This window comes from Anomaloglossus baeobatrachus, chromosome 2, assembly GCF_048569485.1.
Source record: "Anomaloglossus baeobatrachus isolate aAnoBae1 chromosome 2, aAnoBae1.hap1, whole genome shotgun sequence".
In the NCBI taxonomy this organism is placed as follows: Eukaryota; Metazoa; Chordata; class Amphibia; order Anura; family Aromobatidae; genus Anomaloglossus; species Anomaloglossus baeobatrachus.
Genome location: NC_134354.1, coordinates 732,360,731 through 732,384,760, shown reverse-complemented (window position 1 = coordinate 732,384,760; position 24,030 = coordinate 732,360,731). Strand labels below are relative to the sequence as shown.

The 24,030-nt window shown below is 51.2% G+C and overlaps 1 protein-coding gene across 1 annotated transcript in view; it reads left to right on the top strand.

The window, feature by feature from the left end:
• The window catches only part of NUP58 (nucleoporin 58), a 136,581-nt gene that overhangs the window by 13,542 nt on the left and 99,009 nt on the right, over positions 1-24,030 (top strand). The window contains exons 2-5 of the mRNA XM_075337376.1: positions 1,956-2,089; positions 2,460-2,597; positions 11,390-11,530; positions 17,198-17,296. Of these exons, the coding sequence (XP_075193491.1) occupies positions 1,956-2,089; positions 2,460-2,597; positions 11,390-11,530; positions 17,198-17,296 (512 nt within the window). The remainder of the gene's footprint in view (positions 1-1,955; positions 2,090-2,459; positions 2,598-11,389; positions 11,531-17,197; positions 17,297-24,030) is intronic.

Below are 24,030 nucleotides of genomic sequence, written 5' to 3'. Positions count from 1 at the left end.
AGAGGCCATATGCAAATCGGGCTGGAAGTGCATGGGGGCGTGAACTAAGTGCATCCTGCCCCCCGTGCACTTTCTGCCTGATTTGCATATGACTGAGAGATTTCATGACTGCCACACCGGATCTCTACAAAAAACAGTATTATTAAGGGACAAACATACTGACACCTGAGACATATTAACCCTGCCATTTTTGTTCGGATTCTCATGTGGTAAAAATGACCTCTTTACTCTATTTCCGTGATATATTTGTAGAACTATTAAAACTTTGGCAGATTTTTTTATTTATTTTTTTTTAATAATGTTATTACTAATGTTTTTGTTGAAGAAATTCCTGCAACCATCTAATTTATCTGGACCAATCCCATTCACATGGATGGTACAAATTTTTAGTCTCTGAACCTCTACAACAAAATCCACAACATTGCAATTCACTATAATAATAATAATAATAATTAATAATAATAGCACCACTCCAGCATTTTTTTTTATTTTTTTTCAGCGCTGGAGTAGGGCTTTAAATGTTCTTCCCGGACCTTCACCTTCTGTCACCGCCGCTCCAGTTAATTTCCTGTGATTTGTGCCCTGCCGGCAGTACCAGTATTACAAGGAGCACGCTGGAGGTCAGAGCTCAATGTAAGTCTATGGGATCCTCCTTCTGTCTCTCATAGACTTGTATTGAGAGCTTGTGATGTCACTTCTGACTTCCCGCCAGGCAGAAGATATGCACATGTGATGGCGCCTCAGTACCAAAGCAGCACCGAAAAACGGCGAACACACCCAAGTGCAAGTAGAAGACAGGGGGCAGGGACCTGAGCTAAAAAGCACCACTCCAGCGCTGAAAAAAAAGTGCTGGAGTGGTGCTTTAATGTGGAAATGAATATTTTGTTTCTGTATACTCAGAGAAACTTGGAATTTTTTTTTTTTGCCTTTCTCCAGTTCAATATGTAGCCAAATGAATGGTGTCATTAAAAAGTGCGTGGCTCACAGGGTAGTAATGCAGAACAGCCTAAAGACACGCCCCCGAGGAGCCTGAGAGCCACGCTCCCTCCCCATAAAGACCATAAAAATTAGTATCAATTCCCTGGAACCATACGGCAGATGTTTTAAAAAAATAAAAAAGGTGAATGCTCAGGACAGCAGCGGGAAATAGAGTAATGCGGGCGTCACACGAGACGATATATTGGGCGATATGTCGGCAAGGTCATGTCGTAAGTGACGCACATCCGGCATCGTTTGACATATCGTAGCGTGTGACAGCTACGAGCGACGGTGAACGAGCAAAAATAGTCACCTTATCGTTGCTCGTTGACACGTTGCTCATTTTCAAAAAGTCGTTTCTTCTTCTCTGCGCCGATTGTTCATTGTACCCGGGGCAGCACACATCGCTCTGTGTGACACCCCGGGAACGATGAACACAGCTTACCTGCATCCCGCCGGCAATGCGGAAGGAAGGAGGTGGGCGGGATGTTTACATCCTACTCATCTCCGCCCCTCCACTTCTGTTGGGCGGCCGCTGTGTGACGTTGCTTTGACGCCGAACGAACGTCCCACCCCCTTCAGGAAGAGGATGTTCGCCACCCACAGCGAGGTCGCTCAGCAGGTAAGTGCGTGTGACGGGGGTTAACGACTTTGTGCGCCACGGGCAACTAATTGCCCGTGAAGCACAAACGACGGGGGCGGGTGCGATCGTTCGTGCGATCGCACGATAGATCGACTCGTGTGACGCCAGCATTAGAGTAACAAACTGTCCACTTTTACCTTGTAATCACTCCCTTTTCGTACTAATACATTCCTTTGGCATGGGTACCTGCTGCATTGAACGTCTCTCCATTGTGACCCAGAGGGGGGTCCTTTGCTTATTCCTTCCAGTGTATTAGGGCCCTCTGCCGTAGAGTCGGTGCTTTCGCCCATCCTGGTAAGGTATAATCTGTTTTCTTTCCTGTCATTTCTTGCAGTAACACCGGAGCATCTTTTGGTTTCGGTGCCGCTGCAGCTCCTACAACAAGCGCACAATCTACAACCGGTTTATCTGGAACGCTTTTCGGAGCAAAGCCCTCCACCGGATTCACATTGGGATTGACAAATACAGGTGCCAGCATTTTTATCCTCTCGTAATGATCACTATTGGTAACTAGGGTTTGCAGATCAAGCTTTGTTTTCTGCCCGTCATACAGTGGATGGTCTCCTGTCCACATCGGTCACATACAAAATTCAGCAATATTTTTTTTCTCCGCAAAACTATAAAAAAAAAACAACCCTCCTGTGGGGTAGAGTCAGCACAAAGTGGTGGTCAGACGGCGGTAGCACTCACAACCTTGTGCAAACACCTCCTCACTGCGACGAGCCCCAGCCCTGGTTCTCACCGATCAGGCCTTCCTCCATCGTGCGGACCCCCTTCATCATTATAATCTGTACATTTTACAATACATCTTTGTTTACTTTTGCTTTTTTAATTACAGCTCCAACGACCACCTCAGCAGCCACCACCGGATTTAGCTTAAATTTTGGTAAACCTGCAGGATCTGCAACACCGTTCTCTCTGCCCGCTGCGACTACCTCAACCACAGGGTTTTCCCTCTCTGCAACTCCAGCAACAGGTAGGAGCAGGATGGAGGCCTTTTGAGTTTTGCTGTTGTGTTGAGTCCTCTAAAAGGCTGCACTGTTTTCGAGAAGACATAGTTTGGAGAGCTGCGGAGGACCAGGCGCTCAGGATGACTAGTCCAGGGGGCTGGTCCCTGGAAGCGTCTCCCCTCCCTGCTCCCCAGACTGACAGGTCTTATTGCCATCACTGGTTACATTATCACTTTCAGGGTGTGTAACTGCAGACCCCCCACAATCCCAAGGACGGGTTCTGACATTCCCCAGCAGGTGTGCACCAACATTTATTAAATCTGCCACTGCCTTTGAGTCCCATACTGAGATCCATGGACCCCCAGTGATCAGAAAGACATCACCCATCCTGTGTATACGTCATCACATTACGTGTTGGAAAAGACATTTTGGGGTCTGTGCGCACTGGGAAATTTGCTTTTCTTCGGCGCTCTATTGGGAGACCCAGACGATTGGGTGTATAGCACTGCCTCCGGAGGCCACACAAAGCTATTACACTAAAAAGTGTAAGGCCCCTCCCCTTCTGGCTATACACCCCCAGTGGGATCACTGGCTCACCAGTTTTCGGCTTTGTGCGAAGGAGGTCAGACATCCACGCATAGCTCCACTGTTTGTAGTCAGCAGTAGCTGCTGGCTCTATCGGATGGAAGAAAAGAGGGCCCATATAGGGCCCCCAGCATGCTCCCTTCTCACCCGCGGTTGGTGCTTGTAAGGTTGAGGTACCTATTGCTGGTACAGAGGCTGGAGCCCACATGCTGTTTTCCTTCCACATCCCCTGGAGGGCTCTGTGGAAGTGGGATCTTGCCGGCCCCCAAGCCCTGGGGCCGGGCTCCATCCACAGACCCATAGAACCTGCTGGATTGGGAGCGGGAGTGCCGTTCAGGGACAAGGCCCTGCAACTTTCAGGTACTCTGTGTCCCCGGCAGGCACGGACACTCTCAGGGCTTGCTGAGCGTTGTAGTGCGCCGGGGACAGTGGCGCTGTACGCTGGGGGTTAGGTCACTGCAGCTTTGCTGAGTGACGTTGTGTGTTGGGAACAACTGCGCCGACCGCTCCTGGAGCGGCGGCGCAGCTGCGACTTGTGGTGCGCCGGGGGCTTTGCGCCGACCGCGCTTTTACGGCGGCGGCGCTTTTAACTTTAGCCCCCGGCTTCTGCGGCCTAGCGCCGCTTCGTTCCCGCCCCCACCCTGTCAATCAGGGTAGGGGAGAGACGCTGCTCAATGGCAGCGCCGAGGGCTGGAGCCTTATTTACATGCTCCAGCCCTCTCACTAGGCACAAGGGGAAGCAGACTTCCCGCTCTTCGTCGGTGTACGCCCAGGGCCCGCCCCCCCTCTCCACAAGGACGCCGGCAGCCATTACACATGCGATCTGGCTGGGGAGAGGCAGCAGGCTCTGGGAGACCCAGACTAGAGGGATTTCTGGCGACCACACACCGCTCCTAAGCGGGCGGTAAGCTGCACAGTAGTGCTGGCCCCACTAGTGCCTCAGTGATATATTAGTGTACTTTTTTCTTGGTACCATATATATATATATATATATATAGTTGCACTGTAAGGTCGCTTCTTGGCTGGACACCCTGTACTGCTCTGAGGAAGCAGCAACATGTCATCCGCAAAACGCAAGGCTGCCAAGGCACGGGCTGTGTACACTGTTTGTACTGCATGTGGGGCTGATCTACCGGCAGGCTCCAATGATCCACATTGTGTGCAATGTTCAGTCCCAGTGGCACTTCGTCAGCCAGAGCCTATGGTGGTGGTAGCCCAGGCAGAGACGCCTGTGAACCCTGCCCCGGTGACGGGGACAGACTTTGCAGTGTTTGCTGATAAAATGTCTGAGGCTATGACAAAAATCCTGGAGACCTTGCAGGCCAGGCCAGTTCCCCAGACCATGGACACGGCTGTGGCTATGCTATCTGGTCCCCCTCAGTTGGAACTAGTCCGTACTTCGAGGGGGTCTCAAGCATCACAAGCTGAAGTCTCTGACTCAGATGACAGTCCCAGGCAGCCTAAGCGAGCTCGCTGGGAAAGACCCTCGACGTCATCACACTGCTCAGGGTCTCAGCGAGAAGAATCTCTGTGATGAGACTGAGGACGGTGACCAGGATTCTAATCCTGAGGGCCCTCTCAATCTGGATGCCCCTGATGGTGACGCCATGGTTAATGACCTTATATCGGCAATTAATAGGCTGTTGGATATTTCTCCCCCAGCCCCTTCTGCAGAGGAGGCAGCTGCACAGCAGGAGAAGTTCCATTTCCTGTATCCCAAGCGTAAATTAAGTGCTTTTTTAGACCACTCTGACTTCAGAGAATCAATCCAGAAGCACGACGCTCATCCAGACAAGCGTTTCTCTAAGCGTTCTAAGGATACCCGTTATCCTTTTCCCGCTGAAGTGGCCAAACGCTGGACCCAGTGCCCAAAGGTGGATCCCCCAATTTCCAAGCTTGCGGCTAGATCCATAGTCGCAGTAGAGGATGGGGCTTCACTTAAAGATGCCAACGACAGACAGATGGACCTTTGGTTGAAATCTGTCTATGAAGCTATCGGCGCGTCCTTTGCTCCGGCATTCGCGGCCGTGTGGGCACTACAAGCTATTTCAGCTGGTTTAGCACAGGTGGATGCTATCATGCATCCAGCAGTGCCGCAGGTGGCGTCCCTAACCTCGCAAATGTCTGCGTTTGCGACCTATGCTATCAATGCTGTCCTAGAATCTACGAGCCGTACCTCTATGGCGGCCGCCAATTCTGTGGTTTTGCGCAGAGCCTTATGGTTAAAGGACTGGAAAGCAGATGCTGGTTCTAAAAAATTCTTAACCAGCTTGCCATTATCTAGGGACAGACTGTTTGGTGAGCCATTGGCGGAAATCATAAAACAGTCCAAGGGTAAGGACTCTTCCTTGCCACAGCCCAGAGCAAGTAAACCTCAACAGAAAAAGTGGCAGTCGAGGTTTCGGTCCTTTCGAGGCTCGGGCAAGCCCCAATTCTCCTCCTCCAAAGGGACTCAGAAAGGACAAGGGAGCTCAGATTCCTGGCGGGCTCACTCACGCCCCAGGAAAGCAAATGGAGGAACCGCTTCCAAGGCGGCTACCTCATGACTTTCGGCCTCCTCCCTCCGCATCCTCGGTCGGTGGCAGGCTCTCCCGCTTTTGCGACATTTGGCTGTCACAGGTCAAAGACCGGTGGGTAACAGACATTTTGTCTCGCGGGTACAGAATCGAGTTCAGTTCTCGGCCTCCACTTCGGTTCTTCAGAACCTCCCCACACCCCAACCGAGCAGATGCCCTGCTGCAGGCGGTGGACTCTCTAAGAGCAGAAGGAGTCGTGATCCCTGTCCCCCCTCAGGAACGGGGGCGAGGATTTTACTCCAATCTCTTTGTGGTTCCAAAAAAGGACGGCTCCTTCCGTCCTGTTCTGGACCTAAAACTGCTCAACAAGCATGTGAACGCCAGGCGGTTCCGGATGGAATCCCTCCGCTCAGTCATTGCCTCAATGTCTCAAGGAGATTTCCTAGCATCAATAGACATCAAAGATGCTTATCTCCACGTGCCGATTGCTACGGAGCACCAACGCTTTCTGCGCTTCGTGATAGGAGACGAACATCTTCAGTTCGTGGCTCTGCCATTTGGTCTGGCGACAGCCCCCCGGGTGTTCACCAAGATCATGGCAGCAGTGGTAGCAGTCTTGCACTCTCACGGACACTCTGTGATCCCTTACTTGGACGATCTACTGGTCAAGGCACCCTCTCAGGAGGCATGCCAACTCAGCCTGAATTTTGCACTGGAGACTCTCCAGGCGTTCGGGTGGATCATCAACTTCCCAAAGTCAAATCTGTCACCGACCCAATCACTAACGTATCTTGGCATGGAGTTTCATACTCTCTCAGCGATAGTGAAGCTTCCGCTGAGCAAGCAGCGGTCACTACAGACAGGGGTGCAGGCTCTCCTTCAAAGTCAGTCGCACTCCTTGAGACGCCTCATGCACTTCCTCGGGAAGATGGTGGCGGCAATAGAGGCGGTTCCGTTTGCGCAGTTTCATCTGCGTCCACTTCAATGGGACATTCTCCGCCAATGGGACGGGAAGTCGACATCCCTGGACAGGAAAGTCTCCCTCTCCCAGACGGCCAAGGACTCTCTGCAGTGGTGGCTTCTTCCCACCTCATTATCACAGGGAAAGTCCTTCCTACCTCCATCCTGGGCGGTGGTCACGACAGACGCGAGTCTGTCAGGGTGGGGAGCAGTGTTTCTCCACCACAGGGCTCAGGGTACGTGGACTCAGCAGGAGTCCAGCCTTCAGATCAATGTTCTGGAAATCAGAGCAGTGTTTCTTGCCCTACTAGCCTTCCAGCAGTGGCTGGAAGGGAAGCAGATCCGAATTCAATCGGACAACTCCACAGCGGTGGCATACATCAATCACCAAGGAGGGACTCGCAGTCGGCAAGCCTTCCAGGAAGTCCGGCGGATCCTGATGTGGGTGGAAGCCACAGCCTCCACCATATCCGCAGTTCACATCCCCGGCGTAGAAAACTGGGAAGCAGACTTCCTCAGTCGCCAGGGCATGGACGCAGGGGAATGGTCCCTTCACCCGGACGTGTTTCAGGAAATCTGTAGCCGATGGGGAAGGCCGGACGTCGACCTAATGGCGTCCCGGCACAACAACAAGGTCCCAACATTCATGGCACGGTCTCGCGATCAAAGAGCTCTAGCAGCAGACGCCCTAGTGCAAGATTGGTCGCAGTTCCGGCTCCCTTATGTGTTTCCACCTCTGGCACTCCTGCCCAGAGTGCTACGCAAGATCAGATCCGACTGCAGCCGCGTCATACTCGTCGCTCCAGACTGGCCGAGGAGGGCGTGGTATCCGGATCTGTGGCATCTCACGGTCGGCCAACCGTGGGCACTACCAGACCGACCAGACTTACTGTCCCAAGGGCCGTTTTTCCATCGGAATTCTGCGGCCCTGAACCTGACTGCGTGGCCATTGAGTCCTGGATCCTAGCGTCTTCAGGCTTATCCCAAGGGGTCGTTGCCACCATGAGACAGGCTAGGAAGCCCACGTCTGCTAAGATCTACCACAGAACGTGGAGGATATTCTTATCCTGGTGCTCTGCTCAGAGAGTGTCTCCCTGGCCATTTGCATTACCTACCCTTCTTTCTTTCCTCCAATCTGGGTTAGAAAAACGTTTGTCGCTCGGCTCCCTTAAAGGGCAAGTCTCGGCGCTATCCGTCTTTTTTCAGAAGCGTCTAGCACGACTTTCTAAGGTGCGCACGTTCCTACAGGGGGTTTGCCATATAGTTCCCCCGTACAAGCGGCCGTTAGATCCATGGGATCTGAACAGGGTACTAGTTGCCCTCCAGAAGCCGCCCTTCGAGCCTCTGAAGGAGGTTTCACTTTCTAGACTATCACAGAAAGTGGCTTTTCTGGTAGCGATCACATCTCTTCGGAGAGTGTCTGAGCTAGCAGCGTTGTCTTCCAAGGCTCCCTTCCTGGTCTTCCACCAGGACAAGGTAGTGCTGCGCCCCATTCAGGAGTTTCTCCCGAAGGTGGTATCCTCTTTTCATCTTAATCAGGATATCTTTTTGCCTTCGTTTTGTCCTCATGCAGTTCATCGGTATGAGAAGGATTTACATTTGTTAGATCTGGTGAGAGCACTCAGAATCTACATTTCCCGCACAGCGCCCCTGCGCCGTTCGGATGCACTTTTTGTCCTTGTCGCTGGTAAGCGCAAGGGGTCGCAGGCTTCTAAGGCCACCCTGGCTCGATGGATCAAAGAACCAATTCTTGAAGCCTACCGTTCTGCGGGGCTTCAGGTTCCATCAGGGCTAAAGGCCCATTCTACCAGAGCCGTGGGTGCGTCCTGGGCATTGCGACACCAGGCTACGGCTCAACAGGTGTGCCAGGCGGCTACCTGGTCGAGTCTGCACACTTTCACCAAACATTATCAGGTGCATACCTATGCTTCGGCGGACGCCAGCCTAGGTAGAAGAGTCCTGCAGGCGGCAGTTGCCTCCCCGTAGGGGAGGGCTGTCTTGCAGCTCTAACATGAGGTATTTCTTTACCCACCCAGGGACAGCTTTTGGACGTCCCAATCGTCTGGGTCTCCCAATAGAGCGCCGAAGAAGAAGGGAATTTTGTTACTTACCGTAAATTCCTTTTCTTCTAGCTCTTATTGGGAGACCCAGCACCCGCCCTGTTGTCCTTCGGGATTTTTGGTTTGTTTGCGGGTACACATGTTGTTCATGTTGAACGGTTTTCAGTTCTCCGATGTTATTCGGAGTGAATTTGTTTAAACCAGTTATTGGCTTTCCTCCTTCTTGCTTTTGCACTAAAACTGGTGAGCCAGTGATCCCACTGGGGGTGTATAGCCAGAAGGGGAGGGGCCTTACACTTTTTAGTGTAATAGCTTTGTGTGGCCTCCGGAGGCAGTGCTATACACCCAATCGTCTGGGTCTCCCAATAAGAGCTAGAAGAAAAGGAATTTACGGTAAGTAACAAAATTCCCTTCTTCTTAAGAAAAATCCGCACCCTCTGGTAGAGTTCCGCAGCTGCGACAAAAAACGCAGTGAAAACGCACCCGCAGTTTTTCCTTGGGTTGGTCCCTGCGTTTTTTTACCCTTATCTATGGCAAAACCGCAGGTTCCTGCAGAAAAGAAGTGACATGCTACTTCTTTTTTTTGCTTTTTTTTTTTTTGCTGCAGAAACGCTGCAGAAATTCTGCAGCCAAACCTATAGGGAAAAAAAAATGCAGCGTGCGCACAGCATTTTGTGTTTTTCCATAGCTTTTGCTGGGGAAGAACTGCAGAAAGGTTATGAACAAAAAGTGCACCTTTTCTAATTTCTGCAGCAAAAAACGCGACAAATCCATGACAAAAAACGCAGTGTGTGTGCACAGGGTCTTAGGCCCTGTGCACACAGTGCAGTTTTTGATGCGGATTTGGTGCGGTTTGTTGCCCTAAGCTGCATGAATTTCCTTCCCCAGAAAAGTCTATGTGAATTCAGAAAGGCTTTGCGCACGTTGCTTCTTTTTTGCATGTGTGACACCCTGGACAAGCCAGGGTGTCACAGGTAACTACATCACCACACCCTACACCCCGGTTAGGTACACCAAAGCTAAACCCAAAAATCCTTGTTGCCTTCCTCCAGGGGCTGATGTTCACACCAGGGGGCGGAGCCAGGCGGTTGGTCCCGCCCACCGAGGAGTACACAGTCCTGGAGGCGGGAAAAGTAAACAGTGAAGCTAGGGAAGTGGAAGTGGAAGGAGCAAAGCAAGGTGATAGTAGAGCAACTGTGAGACTGAGTCTGGGTGTGTGCCCCGGACAGAGACAGCAAGGTTAGCAGACGGCGGTGACCGTCTGCAGGAGTGGCTGATCGGAGTTGCCGAAAGGACCGCGGACGGGTGGTGGCCCGGCGGTACCGGACCGGTACACAAAGTGAGGCCAGCACCATTGGCAGGGGCCTTTCGGATCCCGGCAAGGCTTGGAGTCGCCGTGAATTTGTCAAATCCGTCAGTGAAGGGGACCTCCGGGTTTCCAAACAACTAAGTCCCGACTGAAGGCAAAAGTCCAACCGTATGAGAGAGACACCGCCACCGCCAAGGCACCAGTTTCTCAGGGCCAGCGCCTGCGGGCAAAGAGGGGCTCCTCCGGCCCATATCCAAGCCGGAGAGCGGGTTACCGGTGGGAACCCATCGATACCAACAGAAGTACTAGGTGCAGGGAAAGAGACAGTCACCGTTAACTACCGGGGAAAAGCAACAGCAGCCGTCCGTGGGAACCGTCTTTCCAGACGTGTGTTTTACCGTGAACTGTGTCAACGTCTCAGGCTGAGTGAGTACCACAGTGCCGCACGGCACAGCGCTGCCCCCGCGTCCCTGCACCTCACCAGGCCCCAAAACCCGCCTGCCATCCTGTTCTACCCCATCACCGGGCCCCGGGACCATCAACCCCCTACCCACGGAGGGGTGGACTAACAACTTAGCTTCTCCAGTCACCGCTCCCGGGATCCCTGTTCAGAGCAGTGGTGGTGTCACTACAAACACCACAACCGTGGGTGGCGTCACGGACAACAACCAAATCCCCACCACCAAAACAACCCCCTTTTCACTCACGGGCGAGGAGCGCCGCTCGAGACCCCGGGATCCGGCCCACCGCTCGAGCCACCGCAGAGCAGCAGCAGCCGGACCCGAGCAGTGGGTGAGCGTGGCGTTGCCATCCTTCTCCCCGCCCGCGACACATGCAGTTTTGGGTGCAGCAAAAAGAAGCAGCATGTCAATTTTTTGTTGTGTTTTTCACTGTGTTTTTTTCCATTGAAAATAGTGAAAAAATGTATGGTCAAAAACTATTGCTGTATGTGGGTGGGGTGGGGGGGTTGTTTTTCAGCCAGAAGTGTGTTTTTGCTGAAGAAACAAAACTGCAATATTCTTTTCTCAAATACCCCGTGAAGACGTTTCCATTGTAAACCGGCTTCCCTTGCTTGAATTTTCTGTGTTTTGCGGCACATCACAGCAATGTCATCACCTGCTTACATGGATAAAGACTTTTATATTAGCTGTTATTGCAATCATCCATCATCCATCAGATCAGTGTCTCAGTAATAATAGCTCGGTCGTGCTTTTATAGTTTTTATGTAGATTTTGTGCTTTGTATTTCCTAAAAAAGAAAACTTGGAATAACGTATTAGCTGTTGAGGGTATTGGTGTAAATTTGACAGTAATAGCAATAACTTGGTAAACTCCGTCAGACTTTGTAGTAGACGTGATCTTCTCATTAGGTTTTTGTTTTTTTATTAGGAACTGTTTTTTCTCTGAATTTGGGGGCGTCTGCACCTGCTGCTGCCGCCGCTACTACTGCAGCAACTACTGGGCTGTCACTTGGGACCCTGCCGGGGCTGACGGCATCGCCGTTTCAGAATGCAGGCGTCATGGCTTCAGGTAAGTGTGATTCCGTGTGGTTGAATGTGAAGCCGGATGCAGGTAGGGATGAAGGCATATGTGGGGCAAATTCAAGAGGCACAAATCATAGCCTATGGGTAGGTCAGCTGCCCACCCCTCATCCAAGTATCTATAAATGTAGAGAAATATTCCAAAGCCAACAAAAACAGCGCCTTTGCGATTCCTACATTTCGGGTCAAGAAAGCCTTCATCAGGCAGGTTGCATCAGGAGGTCATAAGAATCCTGTTGTAAGGGCAATAATAGTAGTGTCCCTTGTCTTTATGGACCTTCATACTGTTGGATCCATAACACTGCGGGCCTTCCCAACAAAATCCTCATGACTTCTTCATGCAACCTTCCTAATAAAGGGTCCCTTTACACAAAACATTGCATTTAACGAATAAGAATTACAAAAGGGGTCTATTGCAATACATTTTATGGTTGAGGCACCCCTGTAAGACTCTGGAGTGCTGCTCTACTTTTCTGTGCATAAATGAATAAAAGCGTCATTGCTTTACTTTCTAGGTAAGACTTAAATTAAGTTTTTTGGAAACTACAAGAAACAACTGCACAAGTCAGAAGTGGGTGTATGGAGCGGGCTCAGGGGTTGAGCCTGCCCCATACTTGACAGGTAGTGGCCAGGTCCTGCCGCTAACAAGCACAGGTGTAGCCACAATTGTTAACCTACCCCCATGCAGGTGGATTTAACGCGTGCCATTTTAAGTGACCTTGACATGATCGCAGGTCACTGATGGGGTGCTAGGACAGCAGGGGGGGCCTTCTGAAGACCGCCACGCTTGTCATTAACAACATTCCTTTGAAACTTGCCTGTGGCCGGACTTCAAAGGAGACTGATTTTTTTTTTTTTTTTAAATACATACTGCTATGCTGTGGCACTGCTGTATAAGGAACAAGCAACCAGATGATTACAGGTTATCGTCCTCTAGGTGGACCAGCGTGAGTAGAACCATGAGGGGACTGTGGCCCCGTATTATTCATTATTATTTGTTGACATTGGAAGAGTCAATAAAAGGTACCGTAAGTCACATGAGGAATGGGGACATGCGAATGAAAACTGGCACCTTCACTGTTACCTTGAAAAATACCCTTGGGGGTCTACAAGGCTGAGATTGAAGAGGGAAGGAATAAGTGCAGTGTAAGATCTCATTCACATACCAGGGGAAAACAAGATGTCCAGCAATCACGTCCAGGTTATATTAAAAAGGAGTGAATAAAGACTAGTCTGAAACTAGTTCCTCTACTCTATTGTTCAATGGATTTTTTTTTTTTTTAATTCCCGAATGGACTCATTTATTTTAATATGGATTAAAATAAAGAATTTTTATTTTTAATATAACCTGAACGTGATTGCTGGACATCTTGTTTTCTCCTGCCGTGTGGATGTTCGCCGACTTCTCTTTGCCCGTGCACCGTCTGGTTTGGGAGGTCTCCATATGAATTGGGTGAGCTGGACTTTTTTCTATCTCATTCACACACCAGTATGTGGTCAGTGTGAACCTACAGAGCGTATACTCATGGAAAAATTCACTCCTGTTCTGTATTTTACACTCACTCCTGGTTTTAGCTTAGAAATATTTGTAAAATACTGACGTGCGAAAGAGGCACCGAGGATGTAATGGAGGAGGTAAAGTCAGTAAGCAGATGGCTGAGGGCAAGTCGGTAATATCTAATGGAGAGCCGGTAGTAGCAGAAGGACGGGTCCTTTTTACGGCCGGCGGCTCCTTTCTACGGCCGGCGGCTCCTTTCTACGGCCGGCGGCTCCTTTCTACGGCCGGCGGCTCCTTTCTACGGCCGGCGGCTCCTTTCTACGGCCGGCGGCTCCTGTCCTAGTCTGATGAGATGTCTGACAGGGCCACAGAGGAGACAAGTAATAAAGTAGCTCATCAGGGAGATGATTAAAGGAGATATACTCTGATAAATCCCCCAGAATTCTGTTGCAATTTGTGTAAAAGAAAACCTGGCGTACACGTCTTTGACCATATTTTTTGGGGGACAGGATTTATAACAACATTTTATGTGAGTAATAATTATAATTTTCCACTTCTAATTGTCCAGAACAAATAAATGAGCGGAATTCAGTGTAAATTATAGCAGAAATTTGGATCTGCTGATGGTGCTCGGACAGCCCAAAATGCAGCGTCTAATACATTTGCCACATCTTGCTCCTTTAGGCCTCTACATATGAAACGCCAGTCTGGATCAATTCCACTCTATTTGTTTAGACACTTTGTGGCTTTTTTGTCTAGTGTTTGTGTTTTAGCAAAAAAGGCACGTTTTCAGGTAAAAATTTTGTTTAAAATTTGTAAGTAAAAAATGAGACATGAAGGCTCCTGAGATAAAAATCTGAGGACATTTGCTGGTGGTTGTGCTGTCAGTCACTTATGACTCTAAAGCCCGACACTGTGTAATTGCTGATGATACCCTTAGTGCAGAATTTTGAGTGACGGCTTCAGTGCTGTATACGTCTTGCGTCACCTTTTGTGCTTTACAATTATACAGAATCCTCCGTGTAATAATGTGCGGTTATAATTAGGCTTTTAGTGCATTTGGCTTCTGGATGCCTTTACACTGGAGAGCGAGTTGTGTCCACATGACAAGTGAAGGAGCTCTGTTATCCCATTGTACATTGCTTCATTTCTCCTGCATTGATACTGATTTACAGGCTGTACAGAAAGCAGCCGGACCCTGTAACCTCGGGGCCTCGTTCTCTTCCACTTGCCGGCCCATTGTCTATACAGAGCTTAGTCTGGTGATTTATGCGTTGAAAATACTTTTATACCAGGTCTTGCAAGGATTTGTTTTAGAAAGGATTAATAAAGCTAGGTTGATATTAATACAGGCTTCCCTGCTGAGTTCTGTGTCGGGTTTTTGTTGGAACCCTATAAAAGTAGTATGCCAACGGGAGCCCCTCAGAGCCCGTCACTGGAATGAAGCCGTACACACTGCTTGGCCTCCATCCTGCTAGTATTCCTTGTCAGATCACTGCCAGGACGGAGCCCAGCCGGTGTCCATAATGACGCCATCAGCTTCATTCTAGTGACTGGCTTTCTCGGGGGGTTCCTGCCGGATTACAGATTCCACCAGAAACCCCAACACATAGCTCAGCGGAAAGCACTGTATTGGCCTGAACTTATATGTATGACACATGTCTGATGAATGAAAGAGGCATTCCCATCTGGTGCATTTATGGCACAGCAATTGTTCTGCAGGATATGATAAAATGCATAGTAGAAGAGAATCCCAGCCACTTGTGATGAGCGAGCACTACCATACTCGGGTGCTTGGTATTTGTAGCTAGGGATGAGTGAGCACTACCATGCTCTGGTACCTGTGATTAGTGAGCTCTACCATACTCTGTACTCGTTACTAGTGATGAGCGGGCACTACCATGCTCACTACTCGTTACTAGTGATGAGCGGGCACTACCATGCTCAGTAATCGTTACTAGTGATGAGCGGGCACTACCATGCTCAGTAATCGTTACTAGTGATGAGCGGGCACTACCATGCTCAGTAATCGTTACTAGTGATGAGCGGGCACTACCATGCTCAGTACTCGTTACTAGTGATGAGCGGGCACTACCATGCTCAGTACTTGTAACTAGTAATGAGCGGGCACTACCATGCTCACTACTCGTTACTAGTGATGAGCGGGCACTACCATGTTCACTACTCGTTGCTAGTGATGAGCGGGCACTACCATGCTCACTACTCGTTGCTAGTGATGAGCGGGCACTACCATGCTCAGTACTCGTTACTAGTGATGAGCGGGCACTACCATGCTCAGTACTCGCAACTAGTGATGAGCGAGCACTACCATACTCGGGTGCTTGGTATTTGTAGGTAGGGATGAGTGAGCACTACCATGCTCGGGTACCTGTAACTAGTGATTAGTGAGCTCTACCATACTCTGTACTCGTTACTAGTGATGAGCAGGCACTACCATGCTCAGTACTCGTTACTAGTGATGAGCGGGCACTACCATGCTCAGTACTCGTTACTAGTGATGAGCGGGCACTACCATGCTCAGTACTCGTTACTAGTGATGAGCGGGCACTACCATGCTCAGTACTCGTTACTAGTGATGAGCGGGCACTACCATGCTCAGTACTCGTTACTAGTGATGAGCGGGCATTACCATGCTCAGTACTTGTAACTAGTGATGAGCGGGCACTACCATGCTCAGTACTTGTAACTAGTGATGAGCGGGCACTACCATGCTCACTACTCGTTACTAGTGATGAGCGGGCACTACCATGCTCACTACTCGTTGCTAGTGATGAGCGGGCACTACCATGCTCACTACTCGTTGCTAGTGATGAGCGGGCACTACCATGCTCACTACTCGTTACTAGTGATGAGCGGGCACTACCATGCTCAGTACTCGCAACTAGTGATGAGCGAGCACTACCATACTCGGGTGCTTAGTATTTGTAGCTAGGGATGAGTGAGCACTACCATGCTCGGGTACCTGTAACTAGTGATTAGTGAGCTCTTTCATACTCTGTACTCGTTACTAGTGATGAGCAGGCACTACCATGCTCAGTACTCGTTACTAGTGATGAGCGGGCACTACCATGCTCAGTACTCGTTACTAGTGATGAGCGGGCACTACCATGCTCAGTACTCGTTACTAGTGATGAGCAGGCACTACCATGCTCACTACTCGTTGCTAGTGGTGAGCGGGCACTACCATGCTCAGTACTCGTTACTAGTGATGAGCGGGCACTTCCATACTCAGTACTCGTTAGTAGTGATGAGTGGGCACCACCATGCTCAGTACTTGTAACTAGTGATGAGCGGGCACTACCATGTTTGGGTGCTTGGTACTTGTTACTAGTGATGAGCGGGCACTACAATGCTCAGGTGCTCAGTACTCATAACCAACAGTCAGATGCTTAGACGGGCTCGACTCGTATAATGGAAGTAAACTGGGAAGATCTAGAAAAATTCTCAAGTTCCAAATTGACTTCTGTTATACTCGGGTGCTTGAGTAGCGCCCATGCATGCGTCAAGCTTGCTGGTTATGAGTACCAAGCATGGTAGTGCTCGCTCATCAGCGCTGCTGTCAGTGGAGAAGGTCCCATTTATTCTTTTGATAATGACAGCAGCGTATAATGGGACCTTGTCCTTAAGATGCAGATGCCATGGGGAGGGGAGACTCGCATCTATGATACATCATGACTTTTCCTGTGGATGTGCCATAAATGTGTGAGATGACAATCCCCCTTTAAGATTGTTACCAATTGTTAACTATGTATGAGTGGACGATTAGAAACCGACAGCTCAGAATATGCATCAGCTCTTCAAAAAAAAAATTATAGAACTTGACCGCCACAGTAACATAAACTAAACAATGGACTGACACTGTCCTTGTGCCCCGCTTGTTTCTACTTCCCTTTTGGGATTTGGACATGTGACCGCTGCAGCCAATCACTGACTGGGTAACTAAAGAGTCAGTGCTTAAATGTTCAGTTTCATCTGCCACTTTGTTGTCCACATTGGAACGAAAATGCTGTGAGAGGAGTAGAGAACATAAGCAGAGATAATCGATGAATGGCAGGGGGTCGGTAGGTGTTTGTTTATTTTGTCTTTGTGTTTAGCAGTTTTCTAGATGTTCAAGGCTCGGCCATTGTTTATTTGCAGGTCTCGGACAGAACACTTTGGGCTTGGCCGCTCCTGCCGCACAGACTACTACTAACGAAGGACTTGGTGGAATAGACTTCAGTAGTTCAGACAAAAAAAGTATGTATTACCTGTAACGTATGTTGTGTATATTAAACAATAATGTGGATGCAAGACTTTATTCAAAAGGATTTTCATTTCTGTGAGATGAGGTTTAATTTGTAAACTCTAATATAAGTGATTAGAAGACAAAACCTGGAGGGCGAGCGATCTATGCACAGCCGTGCACTATGGTGTCCTAGTGGTGTTATCCGCATTTATAAGACACTAGCTGTAGTACCCGGGCGTTGCCCGGGATAGTGTCTGTGTCCCTGTCTGTCTGTGTCCCTGTCTGTCTGTGTCCCTGTCTGTCTGTGTCCCTGTCTGTCTGTGTCCCTGTCTGTCTGTGTCCCTGTCTGTCTGTGTCCCTGTCTGTCTGTGTCCCTGTCTGTGTCCCTGTCTGTCTGTGTCCCTGTCTGTCTGTGTCCCTGTCTGTCTGTCTGTGTCCCTGTCTGTCTGTCTGTGTCCCTGTCTGTCTGTCTGTGTCCCTGTCTGTCTGTCTGTGTCCCTGTCTGTCTGTCTGTGTCCCTGTCTGTCTGTCTGTGTCCCTGTCTCTGTCTGTGTCCCTGTCTGTCTGTCTGTCTGTCTGTGTCCCTGTCTGTCTGTCTGTCTGTGTCCCTGTCTGTCTGTCTGTCTGTCTGTGTCCCTGTCTGTCTGTCTGTCTGTCTGTGTCCCTGTCTGTCTGTCTGTCTGTCTGTGTCCCTGTCTGTCTGTCTGTCTGTGTCCCTGTCTGTCTGTCTGTCTGTGTCCCTGTCTGTCTGTCTGTCTGTGTCCCTGTCTGTCTGTCTGTCTGTGTCCCTGTCTGTCTGTCTGTCTGTCTGTCTGTCTGTCTGTCTGTCTGTCTGTCTGTCTGTCTGTCTGTCTGTCTGTCTGTCTGTCTGTCTGTCTGTGTCCCTGTCTGTCTGTCTGTCTGTCTGTGTCCCTGTCTGTCCACCAACCTCTTATTACCTCACACATAAGCTTCTTATACTAACAATTTATTTCTTTGTCGCTCCATTGGGAGACCCAGACAATTGGGTGTATAGCTTCTGCCTCCGGAGGCCACACAAAGTATTACACTGAAAAAGTGTAACCCCTCCCCTCTGCCTATACACCCTCCCGTGGATCACGGGCTCCTCAGTTTTATGCTTTGTGTGGAAGGAGGCACACATCCACTCATGCATTCCCATTTTAGTCAGCAGCAGCTGCTGATTTTATCGGTTGGAAGAAAAGAGGGCCCCCACAGGGCCCCCGGCATGCTCCCTTCTCACCCCACTACGTCGGCGGTGCTGTTAAGGTTGAGGTGCCCATTGCGGGTACAGAGGCTGGAGCCACATGCCGTTTTCCTTCACCATCCCTTAGAGGCTCTGGGAGAAGTGGGATCCTGACCGGTCATCCATTTACTGGGACCGGGCTCCCTCCGCAGCCCCTGTGGGAATCTGCCGGACAGGAGTCTATGTATCCTCAGGGACAGGGCCCTGCATCTAAAGGTACTCTGTGTCCCCATGGGGACTGTGCATGGAGCGCTTGTTTCACAGACGCTGCAGCAGCTGCTGGGTTGTGAAGACCGGGACTTCCGCGCCGACCGAGCCTGTTTGTCGGCCGCGGTATTAAATTTAGTCAGGGGTAAGGGCGGGACGGTCGACCTGACGTCGGCAGTGAGGGCTGGAGCATACTTTGTTTCCTCCCCCCCCCCCTCACTGATCACTCTGGGCCCCAGATTCCCGCACTTTACTAGTCGCCGCCCACGGCTCACTCCTCCCATGAGAACTCCGGCAGCCATTTTTACACACATTCTGCCGGTGGAGGATTTTCAGGAACGAGCTCTGCAGCTCTGGGAGACCTAAGGCAGGGAATCTGGTGGACACACACTCCGCTTTGGGCGGTCGGTAAGCCACACCGGTCACCCGGTGCTGGTCCCCCTAGGGTGTTCGGCCGGGTTGTTTACTTTTGGCTATATACCCTCAGTGATCACTCTCCTAGGAGACAACAGCATGTCGTCCACAAGGAGCAAGGGCGCTAAGGCAAAGGGGTTTTTTTTTTGCAACCTGTACCTCTTGTGGGGCTATGTTACCTGCGGGTTCCACCTACCCTCACTGTGAGCAATGCTCGACCCCTGTTGCACTTGCTCAGCCGGAGCCTCGGTCACTAGTGGGCCCCTCGGCTCAGGCAGACCCTCCTGCTTCCACTGTCCAGGCGGCAGGGTCAGAGTTTGCAGTTTTTGCTGAGAAACTCTCTGAGTCGCTTTCACAATCCATGGCTCAGTCTATGGACAAATGGTCTGCCAAGCTACTAGAAGCCTTGCAGCCCAGACCGGTCCTTACACAGGCCCCGGGCACTGTTGGATCATCGCCTCCAGGCCCCTCTCGGTCTGCGCCGCAGCGTGCTCCCGGGGTGGCCCCTAGGTCTCACGTGGAGGACTCCTGCACGGACCACAGTCCCAGACCGGCTAAGCGGGCTCGCTGGGAATCTTCCCTGACTTCCTCACGCTGCTCGGGGTCTCGGCTTGAGGACTCTCTGGAGGACGAGGCGGACGTCGCAGCTCAGGGCTCTGACCCTGACGTTGCCCTCAATCTTGATACACCTGAGGGGGACGCCTTAGTAAATGATCTTATATCGTCCATCAACCAGGTGCTAGATCTTTCTCCCCCACCTCCACCTATAGAGGAGTCGGCTTCGCAGCAGGAGAAACACCAGTTTAGGTTTCCCAAACGTACACGGAGTGCGTTTTTCGATCCCTCTAACTTCAGAGATGCTGTCCAGAAGCACAGAGCATTTCCGGACAAGCGCTTTACTAAGCGCCTTTATGACACACGTTACCCCTTCCCCTCTGACGTAGTTAAGGGTTGGGCTCAATGTCCCAAGGTGGATCCTCCAGTCTCTAGACTGGCGGCTAGATCTGTAGTATCAGTTGCAGATGGCTCATCGCTCAAGGATGCCACTGACAGGCAGATAGAGCTCCTGGTGAAATCCATCTATGAAGCCACAGGCGCGTCTTTTGCCCCGGCCTTTGCAGCCGTGTGGGCACTCCAAGCTATCTCAGCTTGTCTGTCTGAGATTAATGCGGTCACACGTACCTCTGCTCCGCAAGTTGCGTCCTTGACTTCTCAGGCGTCGGCTTTTTCGTCCTACGCCATGAACGCCGTCCTGGACTCTGCTAGCCGTACAGCGGTAGCATCCGCTAATTCGGTGGCAGGGCCATGTGGCTACGCGAATGGAAGGCAGACTCTGCTTCCAAGAAGTTCTTAACCGGTTTGCCGTTTTCTGGCGACCGATTGTTTGGCGAACGATTGGATGAAATTATTAAGGAATCCAAGGGAAAGGACTCGTCCTTACCCCAGTCCAAAGCGAAGAGACCTCAGCAACGGAAAATACAGCCGAGGTTTCGGTCCTTTCGGCCCTCAGCCAAGTCCCAATCCTCTTCGTCCAACAGGCCAGAGAAAGGCCAGAGGAACTCCTATGCGTGGCGGTCTAAGTCACGCCCCCAAAAAACCGCCGGAGGCACTGCCTCCAAGGCGGCCTCCTCATGACTTTCGGCCTCCCCGAACCGCATCCTCGGTCGGTGGCAGGCTCTCCCGCTTTTGCGACGCCTGGTGGCCACATGTCTAAGACCGATGGGTGAGAGACATTCTGTCTCACGGTTACAGGATAGAGTTCAGCTCTCGTCCTCCGACTCGTTTCTTCAGAACATCTCCGCCCCCATCTCGGGCCGGCGCACTTTTTCAGGCTGTGGGCGTTCTGAAGACAGAAGGAGTGGTGATTCCCGTTCCCCCTCAGGAACATGGTCACGGCTTCTACTCCAACTTGTTCGTGGTGCCAAAGAAGGACGGATCATTCCGTCCCGTTCTGGACCTCAAACTGCTCAACAGGCATGTGAGCACCAGAAGGTTTCGGATGGAATCTCTCCGCTCGGTCATCGCTTCGATGTCACAAGGAGACTTCCTAGCATCAATCGACATCAAGGATGCTTATCTCCATGTGCCGATCGCACCCGAACATCAACGCTTCCTGCGTTTCGCCATCGGGGACGAACACCTTCAGTTCGTGGCACTGCCTTTCGGCCTGGCGACAGCCCCACGGGTCTTCACCAAGGTCATGGCATCCGTTGTGGCGGTCCTACACTCTCAGGGCCACTCGGTGATCCCTTACTTAGACGATCTCCTAGTCAGGGCACCCTCCCGGGTGGCGTGTCAACACAGCCTGACCGTCGCTCTGGCGACTCTCCAGCAGTTCGGGTGGCTCATCAACTTCCCAAAGTCCAAGTTGACACCGACCCAATCACTGACTTACCTCGGGATGGAGTTTCATACTCACTCAGCGGTAGTCAATCTACCGCTGGACAAACAGCTTTCGCTGCAGACAGGGGTGCAATCTCTTCTTCGGGGTCAGTCACACCCCTTGAGGCGCCTCATGCACTTCCTGGGGAAGATGGTGGCAGCAATGGAGGCAGTGCCCTTCGCGCAGTTCCATCTGCGCCAACTCCAATGGGACATTCTCCGCAAATGGGACAGGAGGTCGACGTCCCTCGACAGGAACGTCTCTTTCCCTTGCAGCCAAAACCTCTCTTCAGTGGTGGCTTCTTCCCACTTCTCTATCGCAGGGAAAATCCTTCCTGCCCCCATCCTGGGCTGTGGTCACGACGGACGCGAGCCTGTCAGGGTGGGGAGCGGTTTTTCTCCACCACAGGGCTCAGGGAACCTGGACTCCGATAGTCATCCCTTCAGATCAATGTTCTGGAGATAAGGGCAGTGTATCTAGCCCTAAAGGCGTTCCATCGGTGGCTGGAGGGCAGGCAGATCCGCATACAGTCGGACAATGCCACGGCGGTTGCGTACATCAACCACCAGGGCGGCACGCGCAGCCGTCAAGCCTTCCAGGAAGTCCGGCGGATTCTGCTGTGGGCGGAAGCCACAGCCTCCACCATCTCCGCAGTTCACATCCCGGGCGTAGAAAACTGGGAAGCAGATTTTCTCAGTCGTCAGGGCATGGATGCGGGGGAATGGTCTCTTCACCCAGACGTGTTTCGAGAGATCTGTCGCCGCTGGGGAACGCCGGACGTCGATCTCATGGCGTCACGGCACAACAACAAGGTCCCGGCCTTCATGGCACGGTCTCAAGATCACAGAGCTCTGGCGGCGGACGCGTTAGTTCAGGATTGGTCGCAGTTTCGACTCCCTTATGTGTTTCCTCCTCTGGCGATGTTGCCCAGAGTGTTACGCAAGATCAGATCCGACTGTCGTCGCGCCATTCTCGTCGCTCCAGATTGGCCGAGGCGGTCGTGGTACCCGGATCTGTGGCATCTCACGGTGGGTCAGCCGTGGGCGCTTCCAGACCGCACAGACGTACTGTCACAAGGGCCGTTTTTCCATCTGAATTCTGCGGCCCTCAACCTGACTGTGTGGCCATTGAATCCTGGCTCCTAGCGTCGTCGGGGTTATCTCAGGATGTCATTGCCACTATGAGACAGGCCAGGAAACCAACGTCCGCCAAGATCTATTACAGGTCGTGGCGGATCTTCTTGTCCTGGTGCTCTGATAAGGGTTTTACTCCCTGGCCTTTTGCCTTACCCATTTTTCTTTCATTCCTTCAATCCGGAATGGACAAGGGTTTGTCACTCGGCTCTCTCAAGGGACAAGTATCGGCGCTCTCAGTATTTTTTCAAAAGCGCCTGGCAAGGCTTCCGCAGGTCTGCACGTTCCTGCAGGGAGTTTGCCACATAGTTCCACCCTACAAGCGTCCGCTGGAACCCTGGGACCTTAACAGGGTGCTAATGGCTCTTCAAAAACCACCTTTCGAGACGCTGAGGGATGTCTCTTTATCACGTCTTTCGCAGAAGGTGGCATTTCTTGTGGCAATTACCTCACTCCGACGAGTGTCGGAGCTTGCAGCGCTGTCATGCAAATCCCCTTTCCTGGTTTTTCACCAGGATAAGGTGGTTCTGCGTCCTGTCCCGGAGTTTCTCCCTAAGGTGGTATCTCCTTTTCATCTCAATCAGGATATCTCCTTACCGTCATTTTGCCCTCATCCAGTTCACCAGTGTGAAAAGGATTTGCATTCATTAGATCTAGTGAGAGCACTCCGGCTCTACGTGTCTCGCACGGCGCCCCTGCGCCGTTCAGATGCGCTCTTTGTCCTGGTCGCTGGCCAGCGTAAGGGTTCGCAGGCTTCCAAGTCAACTTTGGCTCGGTGGATCAAGGAACCGATTCTTGAAGCCTACCGTTCTTTGGGGCTTCCTCTTCCTTCGGGGCTGAAAGCCCACTCTACCAGAGCCGTGGGTGCGTCCTGGGCATTGCGACACCGGGCTACGGCTCAGCAGGTGTGTCAGGCAGCTACCTGGTCTAGTCTGCACACCTTCACAAAACACTATCAACTGCATACCTATGCTTCGGCAGATGCCAGTCTAGGTAGGCGAGTCCTTCAGGCGGCGATTGCCCACCTGTAGGAAGGGGTCGTTTTCGGCTCTTTTATTGAGGTATTCTTTTACCCACCCAGGGACTGCTTTTGGACGTCCCAATTGTCTGGGTCTCCCAAAGGAGCGACAAAGAAGAAGGGAATTTTGTTTACTTACCGTAAATTCCTTTTCTTCTAGCTCCTATTGGGAGACCCAGCACCCGCCCCTGTTCCCTTCGGGCTGGTTGTTCTTTTGTGTACACATGTTGTTCATGTTGAATTGTTCTTTTGGTTATGGTTTCAGTTCTCCGAACATCCTTCGGATTGAATTTACCCCAGACCAATTTATAAGTTTCCTCCTTCCTGCTTTTGCACCAAAACTGAGG